This window comes from Meles meles, chromosome 21 (assembly GCF_922984935.1).
Source record: "Meles meles chromosome 21, mMelMel3.1 paternal haplotype, whole genome shotgun sequence".
Classification (NCBI taxonomy): Eukaryota; Metazoa; Chordata; class Mammalia; order Carnivora; family Mustelidae; genus Meles; species Meles meles.
The window spans coordinates 15,074,521-15,100,981 of record NC_060086.1 but is presented as its reverse complement, the minus strand read 5'-3'; the positions used below and the strand labels follow the sequence as shown (position 1 = coordinate 15,100,981).

The following is a 26,461-nucleotide window of genomic DNA, read 5'->3' as shown; positions in this document are numbered from 1 at the left end:
AGGAGTGGGGGGGGCACCTGAGCCGGCACACTGTGGGTGCCCTGGACACAGACGGGGTGGAAACTCACAGGGAGACCGGGGGCATGGGGAGGGCAGCGGCCTGTCTGCGTGCTGGACGGGGAGGGACCCCTCCCGGCAGGTACAGGGCCTGCAAGGGAAGGAAGGGGTTTGGGCAGGCCAGATGCGGGGAGGGGCTGCCTGCAGAGGAATGTGACCTGGCCCCTCCTCTTCCCCCAGGAGGGACAGAGGCAGATGGCAACTGGAGGGTTGAGGACAAGGGGGAGGCCCAGACAGCCCAGCCTGAGGCCCCTCGTCAGTAGCTCTGGGGGCACATCCTTCTCAGGTTCCCGGCCCCCCAGCCTGCACCAGCTGTGTGCAGCTGGAGACTCGTCCTAAGGAAACCCAATACTGGTGGGGGGGGTGGGGTCCAGGGCGCCCGGCTGCTCCCGAACCACTGTGCATGGGCTTCCCCCCAGCCACTTGTGACCTGCTCGTCAATAGAGGGTGACGTGTGCGAGCACCCGAGCTGGGGGACTGGAGGTGGAAGCACCCCAGAGAAGGCTGCAGGATGCTGGGTCCGGAGGGGGTGCCCGTGAGTGGCAGGAGCGAGAAGCCGCCAGGCCCCACACCTGCCCCCCACCGGCCTGCTTTTCCCGGACCGTTCCTGCCCTGGCCAGCCTCTGGCACCTCCTTTCTCCTCTGGGAACCTCCCCACCTCCAGGAGGGGACAGGACTGAGCCTGGGACTCTGCCCATGTCCAGGAGGAGGGACTGAGGTCTAGAGACGCAGCCATGTGCCTGATGCCACGTGGAACAGGCTTTGCTGCTGGAGGCCGGCTGCCTCTCCACCCCCACCCCCCCCACCCCCGTCGAGGCTCTCCACACCCCCCAGGGCCCACGCCTGCCACTGTCCCACCAAATGGATGGGGGCACCGACCCTCTGCCTGGGCTGCCAGCTGCCCCCAGCTCCCTGGGTCCTGCCCGGAGCCTGGAGGGTGTAGACCTGCAGTGAGGGGCTTCCACATGGCCGTAATCCCCATCAGCGGGGCTTAGACACCTGCCCGGCCTCTTCCCCACCTCCCCTGGCCACCCCTGGCTGCCCATGCATTTCTGCACATCTCGGCTTGCAAGGGGCCTCTCCTTAGCCAGAGGCTGGGCCTCCTGCTCTGGGATGGGGGATGCTGTCTCCGCACCCTGTCCCTGGCCAGACTTCTCCACCCCCAGGTACAGACGGGTCCCAAAAGCCAGGCCGTTGCTGCCCCTGCATCTCACCCTGGGCCTATCACTCGGGCACATTTTCTGGGCATGCACAAGGCCTGGAGGCAGCCCGCATGGGGTAGTGGGAGCGAGGCTGGGGAGATGGAGGCCAGAGAGCACTGTGGAAGGAGCCAGCAGGCAGGGTGCCCCAGGGAGAGAGCTGGGGAGACTCGAAGGCACTCTGGCCCCCACCCCCACAGTGTGGCCCTGGGGCCTGGAGTGGGCCAGCATGGTTGCGGGGATCACGTGGGCTCCAACACCTGCAGGTCTCCCCCCACGCCAGGGCCCACAGTCCCCCGTCCAGTGGGTGTCTGGCTGGGTAACTGCCGGTCCCCTCAAGCCTGGGTGTCCCCACCAGGACCATGTACACATGAGCCCCAAGGGCGGAGGCTCCACTCCATGCACCTGGCCTGTGCCTGGCAGTGCGGGAATGCAGGGAACGAATGTGGGGGCCCAGCACCTGCCCACAGCCTGCCCTGCCAGCCCGGCGGGGCCTCTTCTCCTCTGCTGCCTCTTTTCAGGGTCCGACAGGCCCTTTCAGGGCTGACGGATGGCAGGTCTGGATTTCCATGTCAATGGGCTGGGCTCCGCCTGGTAAGCTGGTTAACAAGCCCCCAGCCCCACTGGGGAGGCTGTGCCGGGTTAACACAGGCCCCTTTCTCCCGGGGCTCCGTTGCCACGGAGCCCTGCGTGGCCTTTTGGACCACGGCTAATCCTTTCTCTGGGGCTTTCATCCTGGCCTTCCCACCCCCAGGCTGGTCGCCCGTAACTCGGTCTTGCCCAACAAGGCTGGTTTCTCTGCAGGGGTCAGGGAAGGCCATAAATCCAGCCCCCAGCCCCGGCCCTTTGGCCCTGGCATTGTCCCCAAGTCCACAGCCCTCCCCTTCTGGGAACACCAGTGGTGAGAAGGGACGCTTTGACAAGTGGTCAGCTCCTGTCCTATGGAGTTTTTTTTTTTTCGGGGGGGTGGTCCTGTCCTCTGCCCAGAGTCCTCATCTCCCTTCTTTTTCCTGCTCCCTCAACTTTGGCCGTGACCTTCATGCTGTTCCAGGAATGACTGTTCCTACCGCAGTGCCTTTGCTCCAACTGTTGTGCTCTTGTCTGGAACGTTTTTCCCCAGACATCGCCCCAGCTGACCCCCTTCAAATCTCCACTATCCTGTCACCGTCCCCCTGAGGCCACTGGCCCTATGCCTCCCACACCTGCCCTGGCTCTGTTTTCCCCTTAGCCTCGTCCCCTTTAGCATGCCATGAGGACCCCGTGTGCCACCCTCCTTCCGTCCAGACCAAATCCACCAGGGACGCTGCTGGCCTGTGGCAGGTGGCAGGCACTCCGCATGAAAGACTGGGCAGCTCTCAGCCAGAGAAGGGGCCTCTGAGCCCCAAGGACACACAGCATCGGGAGGCAGAGGAGGTCCCAAGTCTGGGCTGGTCTGACTTTATGCTTGAGGTTTTCACTGAGCCCAGAATCTCACCAGAGAGACTGCCTTTCCTCTGTCCTCAGAAGCCAGAATCCTGGATTGACGGGGTTGCAGGACTCCATCAGCCTGGCCTCCAGTCCCGGGTGTGGCTCCTCACGGCTCCTCCCCTGCTTGCATGCCTCCAGCAACGGAGAGCTCACCACTGGGGGTGTGGCCCATGAGAAAGTGCCCACCTGTGGGTTCCGGCTCAGATGGCAGAGAAGCTTAGCTCCAGGGACATTGCTGGGGGCTCCTGGTCCTGGGGTGAGTGTGCCTTGCAGCTGGCACATGGGAGACTGGCCTGTTTGTCCCCACGCTGCACAGACGCTGATGCTGGCCAGGCTCTCCAGAGTCCTACAGCAGATGCTAGAGGCAGGAAGGCCAGCCACAGGCTCTGTTCGCAGCGGGGAGAACTGTCTGAGGAGGCCCAGGCTGGAGCCTCACTTCCAACCCGGAGACCTCCCCCAGGTTCCCCAACAAAGCGGCAACGGCCAGGCCCCGTTGCCGCTGGTGGAGGGACCTGTCGCTGCTGTGACCGCTTTCCAAGCCTCAGTGCACGGGCGCGGTGTGTGCAGAGCAGGGCTTCCCCACAGCAGGCTGGGCCCGCCCACTCCCACCCCCAGGGGGCTGCAACGGTTCCTGTCCTGTGTGGGCCTGGCCCCAAGCAGCGCCCCCCCCCCCCCCCCCCGTGGTGGAAGGAGCAGGCCTGGGCCATGGGGGGGGGGAGCAGTGGAGCAGGGATGGGGGTGAGTGCGGCTGAAGGTCGAAGGGCATGAAGGTGCACTGAGGGGTTCTCAGTGAGAGAGGCCAACAGGGGGAGGACAGGGGTCCGGGGCTGCTGGCCTCCAGGCAGAGACAGGACAGGCTGTGCCAGCCAAGAGGGCAGGCCTCGCCTCACAGGGTGGCAAGGGGCCCCTCAGTGGGGGGAGGGACTTTCAGGGGTCCCGAGAGAAGGAAGGGAAGAGGAGGTGGGGAGGACCAGCGGGGAAGCCTCTCTCAGCCATGCATGTGGGTGAGAGCAAGATTCCAGAATTCCCCAGGGAGGCCAAGGATCCAACCCTGCAGCTGCCATTGGCCACACCGTTGGGGACTGTGGCTGTCCCCACCCTGCACTTCCTGCCCCCCACCAGGGCTCTCAATGGACAGGGCATGAGGGTTGGGCCCCTCCTGCCGTCTGGGAGACCTCACAGCCCAGCAAGAGGCCCAGAGACCTGCCCACTGTCATCCAGTGAGAACCTGTGACTGCAGAATGAATGAATGAGTGCCAGAATGAATGAAAGTCCTGCTACAGCACCGTGGAGCCTGCGTCCTCCATGCAGGAGAGCCCTGGCAGAGGGCAAGGTGCGGGCACAGGGAGGCCTTCCTGCTGCCCTGGTTACTGTGCTGGGGGGCGCGTGCCAGCTGCGGGGGCCTCCCCCTCCCCCAGTTCGTGTCTTGGGTGGAGGTGGCCGAGACAGCCGTCCTGCCTGTCCCTGCCCCGTAGGGCTGCTCATGGAGGCTGGCATGGGTTCCTCGGGGGGGCAAGGGGGCTGCCGCTGTGTGGGCGCCCAGGCCCGGAGCGGTGCCGGTCGGCGCGAGTCGGGGCAGGCCTGCCCACCTGGGAGCAGGCTCCGCTTGGCGCCTGCAGGGGCTGGAGGGCCCCCGCCTGCCACTCTGCCTTCCTGTCTTCCTAACCCCCAGCCTCAGCCCTGCGCCCAGCCCACCTGACAGCTCCTTGGCACCAGCTGAACCTGGGGGGCCTTTGTTCCGAGGTTTTCCCTCCCTGGCCTCAGTTTCCCGACAGCATCATGCAGGTCGAGGCACCCTCTTGGGCAAGGCTATGAGGACCCAGAGAGAAACCCAATGAGGGGTGCAGGGCTGGCAGGGGGACGTCTTGCTGGGGAATCAGAGTTGGGGAGGCCAAGACTCTGGAATGAGGCAGGTCTGGGCTCAAACTTCTGCTCGTGGTTTAGAAACATCCGCTGAGCGCACCATGTCTGTGCACAACGGTCGGGGCTCCAGGGTCACTAGTGCAGCAGGAAGGGCCAGCGGGGGCGGCCGTCATGACAACAACCCCACAGGGCACCAGGCTATGCGCAGTGGCTCCCACGGCCCTCTCCACCCCCTATGGAGCAGGCCCTCTGATCATTCCAATCTACAGTGGGAGAAACGGAGGCACAGAGATGTCATGCGACTCACCAGGGGTCACCCAGCCAACACTAAGGAGAGCCAAGATGAAAACCCCTTGGAGTGGGCTGCCAGGGGCAGATAACCACGTGGAGTCACCTTGAGCAAAGCATCTGGCCCCTCGCAGCCCCAACTTCCCCACACTGCCCAGCCTGAGACAAACAGGGTAGGTGTGATGTCGTCAGATGAAGCACCTAGTGTGGGCTATGGGGCCCCCACTGCATCGCGCCTCCTTTCCAGTTCCTGCAAGACGGGGTCTTGATCCCGACCCCCCTCCAAAAAAGACCCGGCAGCCGAGGAGGGCAGTCCCCTTGCTGGGGGAGTGTTTTCAGTACCCATCTGGCCCCTGCAGCCTGAGCCAGCGGACCCCAGGCCCCCAACCACAGCAGGAGGGGGTGCTGCAGAGCCAGCCCAGGGCGGTGGGCCCAGGGGTCCTCGGAAGGGGCGGGGCCGGAGTCACTGCAGACACACTGTGGCTCAGCCTCCTGGGAGAGCAGGAGATGGCTCCAAACCAGCCTGCAACCAGACGGCCCCACACACCTGCCTGCCATCCTCACAGGTGGCCCCTGGGGAGTGACCCTCCCTATGGCTCCACAGAGGCAAGGATGGGAAGAGGCAGAGGAACCGGCTGCGCAGGACACCTGAGCCCAATGACCAGGCCTCCCAGGGGGCAGCCGCCAGGGACTGGGAGGCCGGGTGGTGGCCTGTTCCCACAACCTGCCCCCAGAGGGTCTGGGAGGAAGCAGGTCAGCAGGCGGTCGGCCAGCTGGAGTGGGGTCTGACCCCAACCCGCTGCTGCTAGACACGGGAGACAAGGCCGGGCTCCTTCTGGGTTCAGGTTTTGAGTCTGTGACCAGGGGCACTGTCCCCTCCCGGGGCCCCTGGGAGCAAGGCAGGCATGCCGGCCTGTCATCCCTCTTCACACCTGGGCGGCTGAGACCCAGAGCGGGGCTCACAGGAGGCGGTGGTGCTCCGGGCTCTGCTGCTGTAGGGCTGGTGCTTGGGGCCCAGGCCCCCCCCTCTGTTTGGGAGCCCATGGACCCGACTTTGGTCCGGGCTCTGCCACCTTCCAGCTGGATGAGGCCACAGCAGGCTTCCTCGTCGTGTACGAGATGCGCTGGGGGATCAGGTGAGCCCGTGTCTTGGCCCGGCTGGTTGCCAGGTGGAAGGCGCCTTCCGGTCGTTGGGGCAATCACGAGGCGGCAAGTACTGGGCCTCGCTGGCCGGGGGCCTGGTGGCCATTTGCCTGGTGCTCATGCCCAGACCTGAGGCGGAGACAGAGACGTGCTTCTAGGGAGAAGGCCCTGCAGAGCGCTGGGGGCTGAGGGGGTGCTAGCCCCCTATCCTTGTGCCAGCCAGGTGCCTGGAGCCCCAGAACAGGAGGGAGTGCAGAGGCAGGCCACCTGTCTGTCCGTCCACCCTGTGCAAAGGAGGGGGCCACCCCCGCTTCCACCATCTGGCAGACTCTGCCCCTCCTAACTCACCCATGTCAGGGTGTGGGGGCCCTGTGGCCTGAGGCTGCTCTGATGAAGGGCGGAGGCTCGGGCTTGGCAGTGAGGGAAGGTGCAGCCTCCCAGCTCCCGGGCATTTAGGGTGTACTGGGTTGAACGGTGGTCCCACAAGAAGATAGGTTCAAGTACTACCCCCCCAGAACCTGCCAAGGGGCTTTCTTTGGAGAAAGGATCTTTGCAGATACAATCCAGACAAGGATCTCAAGATGGGGTCATCCTGGCTTTAGGGTGGGCCCTGAATGCAGTGACAGCTGTCCTTGTAAGAAGAGAGGACTCAGAGACACAGAGGGAAGGCCGTGAGCCAGGGGAGATCAGCGGTGGCTGGCAGCTTCCAGAGGCTGGAAGGAGGCCTCTGGAGGGAACACCCCTGCCCGCACCTTGATCTCGGTCTTCTGGCCCCAGAGCTGGAAGACAATAAGTATCTTTTTTCGGGCAAGTTTGCGGTAATTTGCTACAGCAGCCCCAGGACACTAATGTGGGGGGAAGGGGTGTGAAAAAGTTTATCTCCCAAACCTGGGTGGCTGGGGGAGGAGCAGGGGCCTGGGAGAGGGGCCCAGCAGGGATGGGAGGAGGGTGGCTTAGGCCAGCCTTCCCCCAGCAACTTCTGGAGACACGAGTCCCACAGACCCCTGCCCCAACTTGGGTCCACAGCCCACTGGCAGGTGAGCTGAAAGCAGACCAGTCCTCCTGGGCCCGCAGGACCGGCTGGGCTCTCCTCCCGCAGCCCAGCCAGAGTCCCTCCCCATGCCCACCATTCCCGATAGGGAGCCTTTTCCTTCTCTCTCAAGTTCCAGCTCCTCCAGCACAGACGTCCCCCTGTGGCTGGCCCAGCCCTCACCCATCCATCCCAGACAGGCCCTCCCCAGTGTGACCTCCCTCTGAGATCCCATCCGCTGCCCACACAGCTCTGGCTCATGGGGTATGCGTCATGAACACCCCGTGATGTATGGGCAAGTGGTCAGGGAACCCTGGTCGACCCCAGTGCCTTTGACCCTGCTCTGTCCTCTGGCGTCTGCCCACATATCGCCTCCCCCATTCTTTCCTTGACTGTCCAGCCCAGGCATGTTCCCTGGTCAGCTCGATCTCCGTCCCTTCCTCTGTTTTTCCCTGCTGGTCCTGATGGGAGCTACATGTGTTTGCTAACAGCCTATGCTGGTCCCCAGGAAACCATGAGCTCAGCGGGGAAGGCCGGGTCTGTCTTGCTCCCTTTCTGTCTCCAGGGTCCGTCAGAGGGCCTGCAGCCTCCATGCGCTGCCAGCTACATGAGGGGGAGGGCTCGGGGGCTGCTGAGGAGGACCGTGAAGATGGGGTGCCCTGAGGATTCCCCAGCAGGAGTCCCCCGGCCGTCCACCCAATGCCTGTCTCTTAGCAACCTCGGTATAGGCTCCCTCTGGGCCCCTCACTTCTCCCTCTGTATCTGAAGGGGTTGCCAGGCCTGGCCCAGACTGGAGGATGTACCAGCCCCGAGTCCCACATCCAGCCTCAGCAGGGCCCAGAGTGGCTGCCCAGATAGAAAGATGTTCTGGAATCAGCGGTCCAGGGAGGGTCTGTGGCCACGGAAATCAGGGGGGGGCCCAAACAGGAGAAAAGTTCCCAAGCGTCCAGCCCTCCCTCTCCATGGCCGACTGCGTGTCCCTAAGCACACCCTGCCGGCTCGTGGCCCCCAGCCCCTCCTGAGGGCAGCGAGAGCATGGGGACTGTCTCTCTCTCCACCCCGGGGGTGCCAGGGACACTGAGAGGGTCAGGGCAGGTGGAGGGAATCCGCAGAGCTTCAGCCCACTCTGGGGACAGCTGGAGCGGTGGAGGTCAGGGCAGGCTCGGGAGGAAGAGGTGAGAGAGGACCGGGACGCCCTCTGCGGGAGCTGACTCAGCCTCCACAAGCCCCACTTCTCCGGCAGCGCCTTTTTGGTGGGGCCAACCTTCCGTCCACGCTGCTGCCACCGGCCGGACAGGAAGCACGTGGCGGGGCCGCGCCCTGGCCTCAGCCTCCCACCTTGGCCCGGCTGCCTCTCTGGGGAGCAGGGCTGAGGCCAGCCCGGCTGCCTCCCCGTTTCCAGGCCCGCAGCTGTGCTGGAGGGAAGGAGCCCGCTCGGACTGCGGGGGTGCTTGTGCGTGCGTGTGCTCACCCACGTGTCCTCTGCATGCACTCACGTGTGCTCTCTGGCTTGTGCGTGTGGCGTCTCACCCCTGCACGCAGGCTTCCTCACCGACAGCCTTATACTGGAGCAGCGAGAGAGTGCTTGGGACCCCTCTCTGCTGGGCGGGCCTCAGCCTTGCGGCCTTGTACGGGGGCCCAGATTGGCTCTGCAGGTCCTCACCCCCACAGGTGAGGAAGGGGAGGGTGATGGAGAGGCAGCACCCTCAGGCCTGGCCGCGGGGGTGTCCCACCCACCCTCCAACAGCCCTACTCATCCCACCCTTGATTCCTCAGGGAGGAAAGGCCCCCCCAACCCCGAGGTCAGCTCCTGAAAGTGGCAGCCCGCTCCCCCCTCTCCCTGGCCCCTCTGCTTTCTCATCAGCAGGGCCCGGGCCCGTGGCTCTGCCAAGAGCACAGCCTTCCAATCAGAGCTTGGCCAGAGGGACTAGAAGGGGCGGAAGAAAGCCTCCAGAGCAGGGGTTGGGGGGTGGACTGCAGGAATCAATGAGAGGGTTACGGGCATGCGGGTGCGGCCCCGCTCAGCCCCTGCTCTGTGCCTTTCCACAAGCGGGGCATGAGGGGCCTGGCAGGGTCTGAGGACCCAGTGTGTGTGCATCCCAGCCCGCCAGGCCAGAGTCCCCGCTTCCCCGAGACCCCATGTGGACGCACGTCCACGTGCCTGCACTGGCTCTGGCCAGTGCCCCTGTGGGCCAGGAGGCGCATCCCTGTCTGGCCCAGAATGCCTCCGTTCCCACGCCGTCACAAAGGCCCCCCGGGGATGGAACCTAATCTCGGGCTATTGAAGACCTGAAAGCCTCGGCCCCTGGCCCTGGCCCGCAGATGGCCCCGCCTGGGACATCTGATCCATCTCCGCCAAGGGGGACACGGTCTCCCCAGGGCCCCCTGCCCCACCGGCACACACAAGGAGGGAAACTGGGTCACCGGGGTAGAGTGACAGCCGTGGCTGGCAAGGATGACATCAGAGTGGGGACGGCCAGGACAGGCAGGTCCAGGGATCTGCCCCAGGGCACTCAGCCCTCCAGGGGCCGGGGACTGCCAGAGGGCCAGAAGCTTAAGATCAGCACAAGGTTTTAGGGACAGAGCCAAGACTAGGGACCCTCCCTTCCCCCACCTGGAGAGGTGCCTGTAGGCCATCTTGCTCCCCCACCCCTCCTGGAGCAGGCCAGCCGGCCCGCCGCGCTTTCCCCTGAAGATGCCCAGCTCCTGCTTGGTTTCCCAGCCCTCGCAGCACGTTTCCAGGGCAGCCAGGAGGAGTCAGGCCCAGCCAGGAGCTGCTTCTGGGAGGAGAGAGCCAGCCCTTCCCTGGCTGCAGCCTGTTCGGCATCACGAACTACCTCTGAGTGGAGCCCCTCACCCTCCTGCAGACCCCGAGTGGGGGCCCTGGAGCTCAGCCCCACAGGATGGCAGGATTCCCTGTGGTGCTGGGGACCCACAGGAGGAGGTGAGCCTGCAGATTCTCACTCTCCTCGGTGGCTGGAGACGCACGCTCGCCCCTGCACGGCCTTGGGCAGGACCCGGTGGCCTCCTCCCTATGAAATGGCCTTCGCCCTTATTGCCCCTTTGTGGGTCTAGCAAGCTCTTAGCTCTGTTCTGGATGCTAGAATGTGTGCTGGGGGCCTGGATGGAAAGAGATAAAAAGGCGTGAACCTGGAAAGCTGCTCCAAGGAAGTGGCGGCTGGGAGGGGGAGGCCGGGATGAAGGAGTGAGCCTTCCAGGCAGAGGGGGCGGCAGAGGAAGTCCGGGGCAGGCAGGCAGGGAATGCAGTGGCCAGGGCTAGCCCTCCCAGGCTGGGAGCAGGGAGGCTGGGATGGCGTCAGACCAGGAGCCCTTTTCTAGGATTTGGGGGCCAGCCCCCATGTCATCCAAGACCGCAGGGCCCACTCCTCAGTGAGCCCACACTTCCGAGCATGGACGGGGCCTGGAATTATGATCCACCTCCCAGCTCGGGCGGCCACGGACTCTGTGGCCTTCAAGATGGTCCAGAGGGCCTGCTGACTTGAGCACTGAGTGAGCTGCCTGGGAGGAGAAGGGGGCCCACTGGGTTCTTGCAGGCCTGACGTCACTGTCAGGCGCAGAGACTGCCCAGAATGACCACAGAGCAGCCTGGGGCACTCGTGCCCTGCCCGTCCCTGCAGCTTCCTCTGGCAGTGGGGACATTTACAGCCTGGGCAGCCCAGGGCCAGGTCCTCCCCACCCTGGGTGCCCCGGGAGCGGGTGCCACACAGGAGGGCACTTGGGAGTCCACTTGGGCCCTTTACTTGTCAGCACCGCCCCTAGCCTGTTCCAGAACTGGGGTAGGGGCACCCAGGGTGGACAACCCCCATCCATGCTGTGTGACCCAGGCCAGCTCACTTCCCTCGCTGAGCCTCAACTTCCTCATTTGCAACATGAGAGCGGGAGACACGCCCTGCTAAGGCTGTCACCCTGGGCCCCCCCTTCCCCTCCACTTTCCTGCCCCCCCAGCCACCCCTGCTTTTGCGGAGCCGGCGGGGGGGTGCCGTCTCTCCAAGGCCTGGTCGGCACAGGGCGGCTCAGCCTAGGGGCTGTGGGAGGAGGGGGGGCCTGTGTGTTTGAGGCCAGGAGCTGCCGGGCGGCCCCCCAGCGTGGCGGCAGGAGGAGGGGGCCCGGGGAGCTCAACCTGGCAGGCACTCTGGTAGTTCCGTCTCTGCTTCTGTCAATACGAGCCTTCCTGTTTTGAAGATTAAACCTCGGCTGAGCAAACAGCGTTCAAGGAGGCCCCTCCCTGCCACCTTCCCAAACCCGGCTTGGCCTGGGCAAGAACCACCTGGAGGCCGGGTGTGGGTGGGAGGGGGTGACAGGGCGCCGCTCAGCCGCCCCTGCCCCTGTCAAGCCCGGGACCACAGCATGGGCGGCCTGGCCCCAGCCCCCACTGAGCTCCGCCAAGGCTACCGCACCCTTCGCCCCTGTGTCATCCTTCCGCTCCCAACAGGACCTCTGTCCCAGCAGCCCTGCCCACAGCATCCTCTGCCCTCATGTAACCTCCTGCAGGAACTGGGGACCTAGCTGCGCCTGGGGCCCTCCTGGCGGGGACCTGGCGCGTGGCCGGACTGTCCCACAGGGGCCTGTGGCTGGGGAGAGAGGCCAGTCACTCCACTGGGCATTTCTCCCCTCGGCTCCCCTGAGGGACAGGCCGCACAGTTCCTTGTGTGGGGCCTGTCTTACATGCCGTCGGGGGTTTAGCAGCAACCCAGGCTCCTAGACTCCATGCACTCATTCTGGCATACCCCAAATGCCTCCCAGAGCCCCAAGTCACACCGAGGTGGAGAACCCCTAGGCCAGTCCCCGCAGACCCTACGTATCTAAGGAAACCAGGCTGCAGAGAATGGCCTGGCCTTCCTCAGGTGCAGGCCTCAGCCCTGTCTCTGTCCTTTCCCCCCTAGCCTCCCTCTTCCCTGCCCACCGGGGCCCACCTGCCTCCGAGGAACCTGGCCCTGCTATCCTCCAAAACCTTCCCCAGACTGAGCTTTCCTTCTGTGAGCTACACAAGGAAGGGAGGAGAGAGGAAAGGCCTGGACACAAGGACACAAAGCCTGGAGGGAGGCTTGGGCGGACTCCTGTCTCAGCCAGACCTTCTCTAATGCAGCTCGAACCACATCCCTTTGGCTCACAGACCTTCGGGGGCTCCCCGTTGCCTCCCCAGCCTGACCCTGAGCCAGGACTTGGACGCTCCGGCTCACCTCTCTGGCTTCACGTCTCACGGCTCGTGGAACCACACCCCCATCAAAGTGCACCAGGACTCCAGACCTGCCGCATGGCTTCCCTGCCTTCCCACCCGCCTCTGCCTGCTGAGAGCCTTCGAGCTACCGGTCGGTGGCCACCATCTTGTTCTGGAAGCCTTGCCTGAAACCCTCTACTGCCAGCCCTGGCTGGGGAACAATGGGTTCCCCCTTGCCCAGCCCCCCGGCACCCTTGGGCTTGACCCATCTTCTAACCCTGACCATGCTCTACCTGTTTGGAGGACAGCCAGGAGCCTGAGGAAGACTGTGAGCTCCCTGGGGCCAGGGGCTGTGTCTGAGTCACCCCCTCAACTCCCCCAGAGCCAGGCAGAGCCGGGGTGGAGAAAGTGCCCAGGGATACTGTTGAACCTGGGTGACGTGGACAGATGAATGGACAGACAGAAGGATGGATGGGCCCCATGGTGGTAGCTTATCTCTTTTGGGTGCGACAGCACAGGACCCTGCCCAGCCCTCATTTCCGGGGCAACTGGAAATAGGTATCAAGGCCACGTCTTTCTCCATCCCTGTAAGCAAGGGGACTTACTCCTTACCCAGCTCCACTCCTGTGGCTGAGAAGGAGCCTGAGGTCAGGGAATTATGGAGATGACACCAGTGAGCAGGGCCCCCTCGGAGCCAAGACCCTGATCCCCACTATCTCCATCCGGCCAGGGGGCCCCTCCTTGCACAGCTCCCAGGGCCTGGTCCCACAGACATGGGCATGGGGTCATGACTGGGGCGAGGGGTCGTGCCTGGGGCCTGGCAGGCACCGGGACAGCCGCGCCCCACCCTGTGGCCACAGCACAAGCTAGCCATTCTTGGCAAGACAAAAGCTGCCTGGGGTAAAGTGGCTCTGGTGTCTCCCCGGTGGGTGTCTGGTCGCTGGAGGACGTCCGTCATGTGTTCTTGTGGCCAGAGTTCCACTTCCGGGGGCTGCAAATCAGATTAGCGCAGTCTGGCCCCCGCACAGAGCCACCAGGAAGAGATGCAGCTGCCAGCCCTCGGCCTGTCTCCCTCCTCCTGCCCATGGCTCAGAGACTCCCCCTCCCCAACTGGCTGTGGGGTCAGAGGCGTACCTCTTCTCCTCTCTGGACCCCCACGTCCAGTCTGCAGGACCAGCTGTTTGAACGAGCCCTTTAGAAGCCTTCAGGCGGTGGTGTTTGGAAACACTCCCAGTGCAGGGTGGGCATACAATATGTGGTCACTGAGAACTTCTAGGGACGTCAGCCCCTGCCACCCGCCACAGCTCTGCACGCAGGCCTCCTTCCTGTGCCAGCCCAGAATGCAGTGGGCAGTCATGCCTCCTTACCCTGAAACCCACACTCCCTGAGGCTTGGTACTTGTGGGAAAGAGGGGGTGCTCCGTTGAGCCTCTGTATGTCCATGTATCTCCATCTCTCCATCCACCTGGCCATCTGTCCATCCCTCCACCCACCCAGTCTGTTCATCCACCCATCCACCCATCCACCCATCCACCCACCCATCCATCTATCCATCCATCCATCCCCTCACTTATCAATCAATCGATCCATCCATCCGTCCGTCCGTCCATCCAACCACCCAGTCTCTTCATCTGTCCATCCATCCGTCTATCCATCCATCCATCCCCTCACTTATCAATCGATCGATCAATCGATCCATCCGTCCGTCCGTCCATCCAACCACCCAGTCTCTTCATCTGTCCATCCATCAGTCTATCCATCCATCTACGATCTAACAAATATTTCTCAAGTTCCTAATATATGCCACCTATTGTTCTAAGCACTGGGGCCCAGCCCCAAATGACACAGTGTCTTTGCCCTCATGTGGCCAAGCATCCATCAGCTTCCCAGCCATCCACAGACATCTCTGTCTTTTTGTCTTTCCATCTATCTATCTGTCCATTCCCTTACTCATCTGTCCAGCCAGTGTTTATTGAGCACCTACTGTGGGGCAGGCACTGACGGGAATCCCAACATGGCCCCTGCCCTCACGGAGCTCCCAGGCTAGCTGGGGAGACAGGCAGGAAAATGGGCAGTTACAGTCTCATGTGGTCAGTACCAAGATGGGGGCAGATACCACAGGGAATGGAGGAGGACTTCCTGGAAGAGGTAGCACTGAGCTGGCTTTGAAGGGTATCCCCTTAAGCCCTCCTCGGCCGCCTAGGCCAAGTCCCCTGGCCACTCTGACCATGCCAGGCCCTGGGTTCAGGCCAGAGGGTCAGGCCACTGGTGGTCATTGCCGCTCCACACCTGCGGAGTACCAGCCCAGGTTGGGCAGGGCAGGGAGGGCGGCAGCTACACCCTTTTACAAAGTCAAGTACGATTCTGAGCTCCACAGAGAGAGGGAACTGGCCCAAGACCACACAAAGTGTGGCCTGGGGATGAGGGGCTCTGGGCAGAGCGGGTGTGCAGGCGGGCCAGCCGGGGGTTGGGGGGGGCCTCTGCTCACAGCTGTAGGCTGTCTATTCTCCTCGTGGGGACAGTGCCCGCCCCAGCAGCAGTAATGGGAATCAGCTGCCACCACCAGCTGTGCCCTCCCCCCTCCCCCCCCCCCCCCGCCACGGAGCCCACTGCACCCAGCTTTGGAACCAACCCCTCTTCCTCACGTTGACTCCTGCCAGCAGGACTCTTTGTCTAGAAGCTTCTGGGCCCCTGTGGCCAGGCAACTCAGTGCCTGTGGGGGGCCGGCAGGCACCCTGGCATCTAGAAGCCTCCCTTACTGCTAGGTACTCTCTCTCGTGCCCTCATGGCAGCATGGGGGGCAGCCACCGTCAGTCCCGTGGGGCTGCGCGAGGCACAGTCTCCGGGCTCGACTGCTGGGCTGGAGAAGGCTTGCTCCAGGGACATGGAACAGGCCCACCTCGGATGACTTCCTGCGAGTTCACGGTCACCCATTCTATCTCCTAGATCTTCCCAGGAAAGAGACAATCCAGACGGAGCCAGCCTCAATGTCCCCAGGAGCCTGTGGAGAAGCAGCTTCCAGAACCTGGTAGGACTGGCTCCATCCACAGGAGGTCCCAGACGGCCCCAGCAGGGAAAGCAGGCCTGGACTCAAGTGGGGGCACCATACTGCCTCCAAGCCTGATGAGGAGGGCAGAGTAGAGCCCCACGGGGCCTCACGGTTGTGTGGGCCCCCTTTCCTTGGCCACTTCCCTATAACATCTTCAACTGGCAGCTCTGAAGCCATCCAGTCACCTGCTGCCCCAGAGCCCCATGCTCGGGCTGTTGGAGACGCTCCTATGAGGTGGGCTGCCCAGGAGGCACACGGATCCACATCCCCAGGCAAGAGGGCCAGGCTGTCTGCTTGCCTGATGTTTTGCCCATGAGCACCTTATCAAGTGGACGATAGTGTTATCCTCATGCTACAGGAGGAAAACTGGGGTTCAGAGTGGGAACATCCCAGGTCGGAGGTCTTAGAGCAGAGAAGGGGCCCCTCTGATTTTGCAAGGCTAGCCAGCTGTAGAGGTGTCTCCGTTCCTGGGCTGTGCTTGCACCCCCAGCCCCAGCCTCCACTCCCAGCCCCCTTCCCCAGGACCCTAAGGCCCCAGGGACTTCCTGGCAACCTGGTCAGCCCCCTCCCCATCCCCTCTCAATCACCCCATTTCCTGTTCTGAGCCCAGCACCTCCCCTTCCCCCATGGCTGTTTGGCTCAGTGGGTCTCTGGTGGGAGCTTTTGTGCCTAGGGCAAGGGCAGGGGAGGAGAGTGCCAAAGGCTGGGGCTGGGAGCAGGGGCAGCTAAGCCGGCCACCCCCTTACAGTTTTTAGACCTCAAGGAGTCACCATGAAATTCCATTCTCCTGACAGCAAAGAAACTGAATCATTCTTGCCAAAGCCCACGGCCCCCACAAGAATGCTGTAAGGCTTTGTCCTGCTGTTCCCAGACAGGCAGCCGCACCCGGGGCGGCCCCCCCACTCCCGGAGCCTGGCTGCAGAGAGGCCCAGGAAAGCCCTGCCAGGCTGGGCTGGTCCCTCTCTGCACAGTTGCTCCCTCTCCTTGCTCCCTGCATGCAAGGCAGCCGTCTACGGAGCTTCACCTTGCATTCCGTACAATGGGCATGCTGCTCCCAAGGTCTGGTGTGCCAGAGGGGCCTGTAGCCAGGCCACAAGTCAGAGAAAGCCGGAGGGCTATCTCATGGGCAGGACCTTGTCAGGCAGGAGCGTGGGATACCATGACGGCATGATGTTCCCCTCGACCTCTTAGAGAACACTCAGCATCTAGAGGGTACTGAGCAGGGATGCCACTGACCTGAATCCCAGGTATAGGCACAGCTCATACAAAGATTTGGGGACTCAGTGGTGCTTGGGGTGTTGGGGGATGGGGAGGATTGCAGGGTTCAGCAAGAAATGGGGCTGGGAATAAGTAGACACAAGGTCAGGATTTGAACTCAGAGCAATGGGGAGCCGTGGGAGATTCTGATCTGTTTGTGTGTATGTGTGTCGGGGGTAGCGGGAGGTATGATTTGAGCTGGTTGCCGAGTGCAGAATAAAATAGAGCAGGTAGCCAGGGACAGGGAGCCCAGGCTGGAAACTGCCAAGTGGTCTAGAGGAGAGATGAAGATGGGGGAGGAGACTCCTTCTCAAAATAGCCCAGATTTGAGATGGGCGTTGATGGTGGGGCAAGGGACATGGGGACTTTGGACTTGAGGCTGGGCTGGGGCTCAGCCCACTGGGGGCAGCCCATGCCCCAGCTATAGGGTCCTTTTCTCCCCTGCCCACCCCCACCCCTCCAGCAGCCTCCAGGCTTGGAGGCTGGGTTCTGGCTGATGGGGGAGGGGTTTATAGCAGGAGGTGACACCGCGGGAGACTTATCACTTGGGGAAGGCCAGCACCATCTGCTCCAGCATCTGCCTGCCCGAGGTGGCGCCTGCTAATTACCTGCGGTGCGGGGGGTGGGGGGGAGTGGGGGCAGGAAGAAGCCTGGGAACCACTATCCCCCATCACACCCCATGCCAGAGGGGCTGGGGTAGGGCCCAAGGACCCTAAGAGCAAATGGGCCATAGCCTCCCCCCTTCCTCGGTGGAGGGAGCGGCAGACGTTTCCCCAGTAAATCCTTCCAGAGCACCTATAATGCTCCAGCCCTGACTTTGCGGGAAGGGAGACCCACTGCAGGCAGAGGGTTAAGCGCTGGGAGAACTGGCCAGTGGGCAGAGTGAGCGCTCTAGGGGCCCAGGGGCCCTGGTGGTTGCACAGGCCCTCCTGAGGAGGGGATGCCCGAGCCCACGGGGAGGGGAAGGAGGAGCAGCCAAGCGAAGAGCCGCCCCCAGCTGCGCTTCCGGAAGATGCTGAGGGCAGGGAGCTCGGACCCTGAGTCCGCGTCTGTCCCCGCGCCCCCCCCACTTCCGGGCCCCTCGCCCCTCACCCTCACCCCGGGTGGCTGGCGCGCATTCCTGCCGCCCCTGCTCGTGCGGTGGGCCGGCCCGGCCCGTGGGAAGGCCTGGGGGTGGGGGCCGCCGTGTGCCGGGAAGGCGGGGCGGGGGCACAGCTGGGCCACATCTGGCCTGAGCGTAGAGGGACCAAATGGGACAGAAAGCAGCCTTTCATCCCGCGAGGGGCGGGGCGACCTCAGTTTCTTCTAGCCACGGGGCGCCCGGAGGCTTTCGGGGACCAGCTCCGCACCGCCGCCGCTGGGCTGGGATTCGAGGAAATTAGCTCGGGGAGGGGCGGGGTGAGGGAGGGCGCTGAAGGTGGAATTTAATACAGGTGCTTTCTCGGTGGAAACACGTGTCCCTGCCCGTTGCTCGGGGGGCTCAACTCCTCCTCAGTATTAATCACCAATGCCTTAGACCGAGCGCTCGGGTCCACCCAGGCGCCGCCCCCTCTTCTTGGCACGCACCACCCCAGAGGGAGGACGCCGGGCACGGGGAGGGGCCGGCGAGGAAGTGAGGACGTCTCCTGCGGGACTGCGGAGCCCGAAGTCCCCGTGCCAGAACCCCGGTCACCGCGCCGAGGGCGCGCCCTTCCGCGTGCCAGACGCCCCGTGCGGCCCCGCCGGCTCTGGCCAGCCTGGTTTCCCCTTCGGGGCCACCGGGGCGAGAGGGGCCGAAATCCCCACGCCCCTCGGCCGCCTGTGGGGGACGACCTGGGCGGGGCGTGGCGTGCACGTGCTCACAGGGGGCGGGGGCGACGGCGCCTACCCGGCCGTTCCCAGACCCCCGCGGCGGTCCCACGTGGGCGCTGCGAGTCTCGGGGGAGGGGGGCGGCCCGCTCGAGGCCCCGCCCCAGGGCCCGGTAGCCAGTAAGCGCGCGGCAGGGGCGGGGACTAGCGGAGGACCACGCCCTCAAGGGGGCGGAGTCCGGCGGGGGAGCTTTAAAAGCGCCGGGCGCGGGCAGTGGACAGCTGAACGCGCCGCGGGAGCCGAGGAACTCCGCGCGGGTGTGCGGGGCAGGGCAGGGTGCACCGGGTAGGGCGCGCCGGGGGCCGCCACCCCACCATGCTCAAGCGCTGCGGCCGACGCCTGCTGCTGGCGCTGGCGGGCGCGCTACTCGCCTGCCTGCTGGTGCTCACCGCCGACCCGCCGCCGCCCCCTGTGCCCGCCGAGCGCGGCCGGCGCGCGCTGCGCAGCCTGGCCGGCTCCGCGGGGGCGGCCCCGGCGCCGGTGCTGGAGGCGGCGGCGGCGCCCGCTGCGCTCGCCCGCGAGGTACACAGTCTGTCCGAGTACTTCAGCCTGCTGACCCGCGCGCGCCGAGACGCGGGCCCACGGCCCGGAGGCGCCCCCCGCCCCGGCGACGGCCAGCCGCATGCCCCCGTCGAGTCGCTGGCGCCCCACGACGTCTTCATCGCGGTCAAGACCACTAGAAAGTTTCACCGCGCGCGCCTCGACCTGCTGCTGGAGACCTGGATCTCGCGCCACAAGGAGATGGTGAGCCCCCACGGTCTGGGCGGGGTAGGGGGGGTGCCCTCTTGTGCCGCGCGTGGCGGTATCCGATGGGCGCCGGGCTGCGCCTCTGTCCAGCTACGGGGAAAATCTAGGGGTAGCAACGCCAGTCCATCCCTTTCCAGCCGGGTCTGCTTGATGGGGCCACTCTTCCCCTTAAGTTCTGGAGGTGTCAGAGGGGGACCCGACCCCATCCAACTTCCAGAGCCCTGGATGGTGTGCGTTGATCCTACACCAGCTGCTGTTGCTTTGGTTGGTGTTCTGTGATGTTTCTTTCCCCCACCCCCAACTATTGGAGTGCATTAATAAGGAAGGTGTTGTTGTCCCCAAACCTCCCCAAGGTAGATTCTTGGCGAGGCATCCACCTGGGGCCCTGAGGAGGAAGACTCTTCCCTGAGTGTTGGAGTCGGGGGTTAGAACCCCCACATAGGGCTGGTCCCTTCCCTCATCTGAGTCTTTGTCATGGAATGGGGGACAAGTTATTGTCAAAGAGAATTTGGAGTTGGCGTGTGTGTTGTTGAGTCCTGGAGAATCTGTCTCCAAAGAGAGCGTTGGATTTTGGGGGTCTGTGTCCCCACAGCATGGGAGTCTTCGGAGCCTGGAACCTTGTGCTCACTGCACCCTAGTTGAGCACCAGCTTCCTACACATAATGAAGACACACCCCACTTTGAAAATCTCCCTGGAGGCCGCAGCAGAACGGTTGGGTTGGGGCGGGACGGGGCAGTGTGGCCCTGCCAGGGAGGGGCAGTGGGGGAACAGCCCTGGGCTGGGAGATTCAAGGGACTAAGTGGGACTTTGGGGTGAAGCTGAGAGACCCCTGGCCCGGTGAGGGCTCAGAGAGGACCCCACACCTCTTCCTCCCTGTTTAAACCTCACCGCCTGGGATCTGGTGGCGTGGATGAGCCCTGTTTTGGGATAGGGTTCTGGTGAGGTCATGATGGGGTCTGGGGGGTGGGGAAGGGTTCTCTCTGGTTCCTGTATGGGGAGGGTCCCTGGGAGCACCGTGGCAGCTTCCTGGGAAAGCAGCATCCCCTTTCCCAGGGGCTCAGCGGGCCAGCGGGAGGGGGCAGCGGGGGCTGTGGGTTTTGTTTGGCCGCGGGGCCGTTAGGATTCCCAGCGCCCGGCGGCTCTCACGCCGGCCGCTTGGGCAAGGTAACAAAGCCCCTTTCTCCAACGGAGAAAGGCGTCCGGCCTCTTGTGCACAGCTATGCGCTCCATGGGAACCGCCACTGGCGTGCTGACCACTCAGGTTGCCTGGCGATGAGGGGGCCGACGGGCCCCCCCATCCCTGACTGACAGCCCTTGTGGGGCACCAGGCTAGAGCGCGGCACCCTGCCCCCCAGGACTCTGCCTCCCTGCCTGGTGACCTTTGGCAGCATTCAGCTCCCGCTGGGCCCCCACCAGCTCTGAGCACCTCTCGTCTTAGATTTGGGGGGCATTCCCCAGCAGAAGGGATGTGGTCCAGGGGTCTTGGGTACCAGTCCCAGCTGAGGTGGATAATCCTGGGCAAGACCTGAGGACTTTCTGACCCTTGGTCTCCTCATCTCTGGCAGGGGACTGGCAAAACCTGGAGGTAGAGGGAATGAGCCCAGCAGGGTCGGGCTGGGGTCTGTCACTCCCCTGGTTGAACGGCCACTCAGATTTCCGTCTTGCCAGCTAAACCCACCCAGGAGAGGCTGCGTCTGCCCCGGGCATCAGTGCATGTGTCACAGCAAGCCAGAGCCCTGCACATCGTGTTGGGGGGAGGGGGTTCTTGAAACTATCCTGACCACGGGCCCCCCTCTCCCAGTCCTGTGCGTAGTGATTCAGACCCAGTCTGATGGGGGAGATGCGGAGAAGTCAGGGCTTTGATGGGGGAAATCCAGAGAGACTGTGCAAGCTGAGAGTGGGCACCTGACCCACGTGGAGGGTTGGGGGACTTCCTGGAGGAGGTGCGATTTGAGCTAGACTGACAGCACTGGCATGGAGCATGTGTAAGAAACTTCCACCCATTAAGGTGATGGGGAGGAGGGAAGGCAGGGGCGGGGGTTGTTGTCCCCCACAGTTGTCTGCACTGTGACAGTCCTCAAAGTCCAGGATGAGGGGCTGGACCTTTGGCCTTCCCCCACCCCTCCCAGGAGCAGGCCAGGCTGCTGCGGCTGCCACCACAGTGGCCACAATTGCTGGGGGAGAGCTTGGCATCCTGTGTTTCTTTGAATCGCAGCTCCAGGAACAATGCCGCTTCCTGTGGGTGTCCCCCCACACCCCCGCCCGCTCTGGGCCAGCCCTGCCGCCCTTGCTGCCCTGCTCTTCCTCCTCCAGCCCCATCTCTGGGGAAGTGGGGAGGAGGCTGCGGGGGGGGGGGGGCTGGTGGCGGGAGGGGTTTCAGTCCCCGGAAGGTGCTTGGGTCTAGACGAGCACCACGTCTGCCACAGGGTATGACCACAGGCTGGAGGCTGCCCCTCTCTGGTTCCCAGTGTCCTCACTGTCCACTCAGGTAGCAGTGGTGCCCGCCTCTCAGGGCTGTTAGGGAGACCAAAGAAGGGAGTGGGTCTCAGTGCTTTGCTCTGGCTACAGATGAATTTTTTGTGATGCCCATTTGACAGAGGGGGATACCGAGGCCCTGAACCGCCAGGCAGCCTGTCGCCTCCTCTGCTGGTTGCTCTGATGCGGGAGGCCAGGCAACTCTACCCTCACAGCCCCACCCTGCCTTGTACTCCTCTCTGGGCCGCCTGCCTCGCTCTTCCCCTAGCCGAACAAAGGTGACTTTAATCTCCATAGCCTTGGGCTGGGTTTTTAGGGCACCACCAAAGCGCGGGAGAACAGGCCTCGCTTGATCTCATTAAGAAAGCATTTTCCTTTTAATCCAGCGACGGCAGTGGCGCGTCTGCACTGGCCAGCCTCAGCCTCCCACAGCATTCCAGGGCTGCGAGGCTGGGGAGTGGGTGGGGGGCTGGGTGCGAGTCTGTGCGTGCGGGCTGCCTTGGGGTGCCTGCAGGGTTCTGGAAGGAAGGGGTACATGTGCGGAGAGGGTGTCCACAGGGCCTGTTCCTTCTCCAGTGCTAAACCTGGGATCGGCAGCTTGTGGCTTGACCTGAGTGTGTGCTCCGGTCTGGGGTCAGGATGGTCAAGGAGCCAGGGCCGCCCAAAGGAGGGTGAGGACCCCAGGTGGGTCTCCCAGGTTCCCGGGTATGAACTGTGCTCTGGGCTTGCACGTGCTAGATCCTCCCTTGGACCGGTAAAAGGAAACTGAGGTCTGGTGGGCATGGAGCTGGGTGGGGGGTCTCCTGCTGCCTGTGCTCGGAGCACCCGCCCCCACCAGGCCCCAGGGTTTGCATGCATTCAGCCTTGCCTGGGTGCGCTGAGTGGCACGCGCTGGGCGGGCCAGGCAGAAGAAGGAACATTCCTCCCCGTGTGCTGACGGGCCCAGGCGGGTGCCGGCAGCTCCTGGCCCCGCCCCGCATCCCCCCCAATCACTTCCTCAGAGCGATCCTGGCAGGGGTGGCCCTGTGCTGGCACAGGTAGAGCCTTGATGTGGCCTTGGGCAAGGCCTGTCTGCCCGCCTGGATTTCCTTGCCTGAGCAGTGGGGCGGGGGGTACTGGGCCTCAGGGGGGCTGGGGCACCCGCAGTTTCCCGCCTCAACCCTCCTGCCTGTTGGAGCCTCCTGAGAACAGCAGTGCTTTCTTAGGCTCAGACAAGGTGACCTGGCCGACTGGTCACAGCGCCGGGGGCATGGGGGGCCCAGCTCTGAGGGCTGCAGTGCTGTGGCCGCACCCCTGCCCGGCAGACCCTTCCCCGGGCCCGGCCCAGTTAACCAGGCCAGCTGTATGGTAATGGGCCGCACGGCCACTCCTGCTTAACGCGGCCGAGTTAAGGCCAGCCCTGCGTCCCTCACTGCGCGGCCTGAGACAAAGCCGGTGGACAATGCCTGGTGATTCATCCTCCCTCCGGGCCCTTTGTCCGCTGGGGCTTGGCAGCCGCCCAGCAGAGGCCTTTGTCCCTGACTGATTGAGACTTGGCTTCCCAAAGCCGACCTCCTCCACCTGCCCCCCCCCCCCCCCCCCCCCCCCCGCCTTCTACCCCCTCCCACAGGCTGCGCGCTGTGTCAATAAGGGTGTGTGCCCTGCCAGGTGTGCGGGGCGTCAGGAGCCGGTTACCTGGCGGGTGGGCGGGGCGGGCGGGGCGCCCCACCTGGCTCGTGCCAGCACAGCCGCCAGGCGACCTTGGGCCCAGCTGTCGATGGCAGGGTAGGGCCTGCTGGAGTCCCGTCCACTTCTGCTTAGGCTGGGCACTTGAAACCCACTCTGTGCACCTGGGGAAATTAAGGCCCACGGAAGGGTGGAGAGTGGGCATGACTGAGTTGGAGTTCCTGAAGCCCCAGGGTGCCCGGCCCTGCACCCCCTCGGCGGCCCCGGGACTGGGGGACAGAGAGCTGCCTGTTCAAGGCCACGTTTCTCCTTCCAGACGTTCATTTTCACCGACGGGGATGATGAAGCCCTGGCCAGGCGCACGGGTGAGCCCTGGACTTGGGGAGGCCGGGGTGGGGGGGGGCTCCACTCCTGGGAGGAACAGTCCCCTCCCCAGTCCCCTGCAGAGAGGTCTTAGAGGCCACGGGCCAGAGAGGGCCCTTTACTCAACTGGTTTGCTCAATGCCCCGCCCCGCCACTGGGGGGGGCACCCAATTCTCATGCAAATGAGGTCCTTTCAGCTCCCAGGGCCTTTGAGCTGATGTGGCAGCAACAGGTGGCCGGTGCTGGGAAAAAGCCGCCTGAATGGGCAGGGGCGGGCCGGGGTTGCCCTGGAGGGGGTTGGGCTGGGGGGGTGCTGCTGTGATCACTAGGCCGTGGGCCCTGGCGGGGGGAGGGGGGCAGCGGAGCTGCGAGGCGCTGCAGAGCACGGCTTGGACCCAGGGTGCCCTGGGACAGTGGTCCACTCCATCCTGCTTTGCTCTCATGGGCCAGCTCAGACCCGCTTACAGCCCCTCCCTTGCTCCCAGGCCACGTGGTCAATACCAACTGCTCAGCTGCCCACAGCCGCCAGGCACTGTCCTGCAAGATGGCCGTGGAGTTCGACCACTTCATCGAATCAGGGAGGAAGTGAGTGCAGCCAGAGGAGCGTGCCCCCTCCCCTGCCGGTCCCCTCCCCCACAGCAACCCCACCCCCTCTCCCCCAGCCTTCCACCCTTGACGCCCTCTCTGCCTGCGGCTCTGCAGGTGGTTCTGCCACGTGGACGACGACAACTACGTCAACGTCAGGGCTCTGCTGCGGCTGCTGGCCAGCTACCCGCACACGCAGGACGTGTACATCGGCAAGCCCAGTCTGGACAGGCCCATCCAGGCCACGGAGAGGGTCAGCGAGAACAAGATGGTGCGTGCTCCGCCCTCAGGGGCCCGCGCCAGGTGGGCAGGGGGCCGAAGGGGTCCCCGGGACCTGGGGCGAGGGTCTCACCATGCTCCCCTCCTGCAGCGCCCTGTCCACTTCTGGTTTGCCACCGGCGGGGCTGGCTTCTGCATCAGCCGTGGGCTGGCCCTGAAGATGAGCCCATGGGCCAGGTGAGTGCCCTGGGGCCCCTGCTCAGCAACGGGTGTCCCCCAGCCTCCCATGCCCAGGTGGGCTGAGTCATGGTCCCCCCCCACCTGCACCCCCACCTCTGCTGGCTTCCCACCTGCCACGCGCCAGACCCAGCTACCATCGGGCAGGGGCAGGATTCCTTTCCGTGCAGGCTTGGTGACCCTGGCTTTGAATTATCAGGCCAGTTCAGAGGAGGGCGCTTTGCAGGGGCTCCGGGAGGGTCGGAGCCACTGCGGGCCGGCCTGTTGGTGTTCTGGTCCCCTCCTGTCCCAAGGTTGTGCTCCTTCATCCCAGGCAGGGTTCTGCCCTGTCTGTGGCTGTGTCTGAGTGAGCTCCTGGTGGGCCGCCAGCGCCACCCTTGCTCATCGGACCGGCCCCCCCTCTGCAGCAGGGGCCACTTCATGAGCACGGCCGAGCGGATCCGCCTGCCCGATGACTGCACCATCGGCTACATCGTGGAGGCCCTGCTGGGCGTGCCGCTCATCCGCAGCGGGCTCTTCCACTCCCACCTGGAGAACCTGCAGCAGGTGCCCGCCTCCGAGCTCCACGAGCAGGTGCGCCTCCTGGGCCGCAGGGAACTGAGTGGAATCACGGTTTTAAACCGGGAAGTCAGGAAGGGTCCCACTCTTGGCTGTCGCTCAGACACCCAACCCCACCGGCGGGACCCTGCTCCAATCCTGGGTGTCACACCTACTCTGTGCCATTTGGGGCCTCTCTTGGCCCCAGCTGGTGACTCCGCTAGCCTTCACTGAAGCCCCTACCCTAGACTTCATTCCTGGGTTGTGCAGAACAGGTGGGTTGTACCACACCCAGCCCCAAGAAGCCTGGGACTGAGGCCTTCCTTCCTGGTCCAGGGAGGGCGGAAGGCAAGGCTTGTCCCCTTGCACAGAACTCCATGGAAAGCCATGGACAGAGCTGGGAGTATGGGAGCCTCTCCTGGTCTCACCTGCCCAACCCCCCCCCCCCAGGTGACCCTCAGTTATGGCATGTTTGAGAGTAAGCGGAATGCCATCCACATGAAGGGGCCATTCTCAGTGGAGGCTGACCCATCCAGGTGAGGAAGCAGGCCCAGAGAGAGGTTGGGCCTGACATCAGGTCCCCGAGGGGTCTGCTGGGGCCAGAGGGGTGCTGTGGAGAAGGATCTGCTGAGGCAGGTCTGCTGGGGCCGGAGGGGGTGTGGTAGGGGTGTGTGCTGAGGCCAGAGGGGTACCCTGGGGGGTCTGCTGGGGTCAGGGGGGTACCCTGGGTTTGGGGTTCTGCTGGGGCCAGTCTGCTGGGGCTGGTCTGCTTGGGCCAGGGAGATGCCTTGGGTTTGGGTCTCTGTTGGGGCTAGAGGGGGTGCCCGGGTGGGGTCTGTTGTGGCCAGTTGGCAGGGGACAGGGGTACCCTGGGTGGGGATGGTCTCCTGGGGCTGGAGGGGTGCCCTGGGGGGTTTGCTGGGTCTGGTCTTCTGGGACTGGAGGGGGGTTGCCCTGGGTTGGGGGTTCTACTGGAGCCGGGGGGGGCACCTAGTATTGGGGGGGGTCTGCTGGGGCTTGTCTGCTGGAGCCGGGGGTGGGCTGTCGTGGGTTGGGGGTTGTGCTGGGGCCTGAGGAGGGGTACCCTGAGTTGGGGGTTCTGATGGGTGTGGTCTGCTTGGGCCAGGGGCATGCCCTGGGTGGGAGCATGTGGTGGGGTAGAGGGATGCCCTGGGTTGGGGTCTCTGGTGGGCCTGCTGGGGCCAGAGGGGTGCCCTGGGGGGTCTGCTGGGGTTGGGGGTTGCGCTGAGGC

General features: G+C 64.3%; 1 protein-coding gene across 2 annotated transcripts in view; it reads left to right on the top strand.

Annotated features, from left to right (window-relative positions):
- LFNG (LFNG O-fucosylpeptide 3-beta-N-acetylglucosaminyltransferase) overlaps positions 1–26,461 on the top strand; it is a 94,078-nt gene that overhangs the window by 66,300 nt on the left and 1,317 nt on the right. For both annotated transcript variants that reach the window (XM_045992760.1, XM_045992759.1), the window contains 7 exons: positions 15,172–19,124; positions 23,585–23,633; positions 24,117–24,216; positions 24,334–24,487; positions 24,587–24,672; positions 25,080–25,245; positions 25,660–25,745. In XM_045992760.1, the coding sequence (XP_045848716.1) occupies positions 18,696–19,124; positions 23,585–23,633; positions 24,117–24,216; positions 24,334–24,487; positions 24,587–24,672; positions 25,080–25,245; positions 25,660–25,745 (1,070 nt within the window). In that variant the 5' untranslated portion in view covers positions 15,172–18,695. The remainder of the gene's footprint in view (positions 1–15,171; positions 19,125–23,584; positions 23,634–24,116; positions 24,217–24,333; positions 24,488–24,586; positions 24,673–25,079; positions 25,246–25,659; positions 25,746–26,461) is intronic.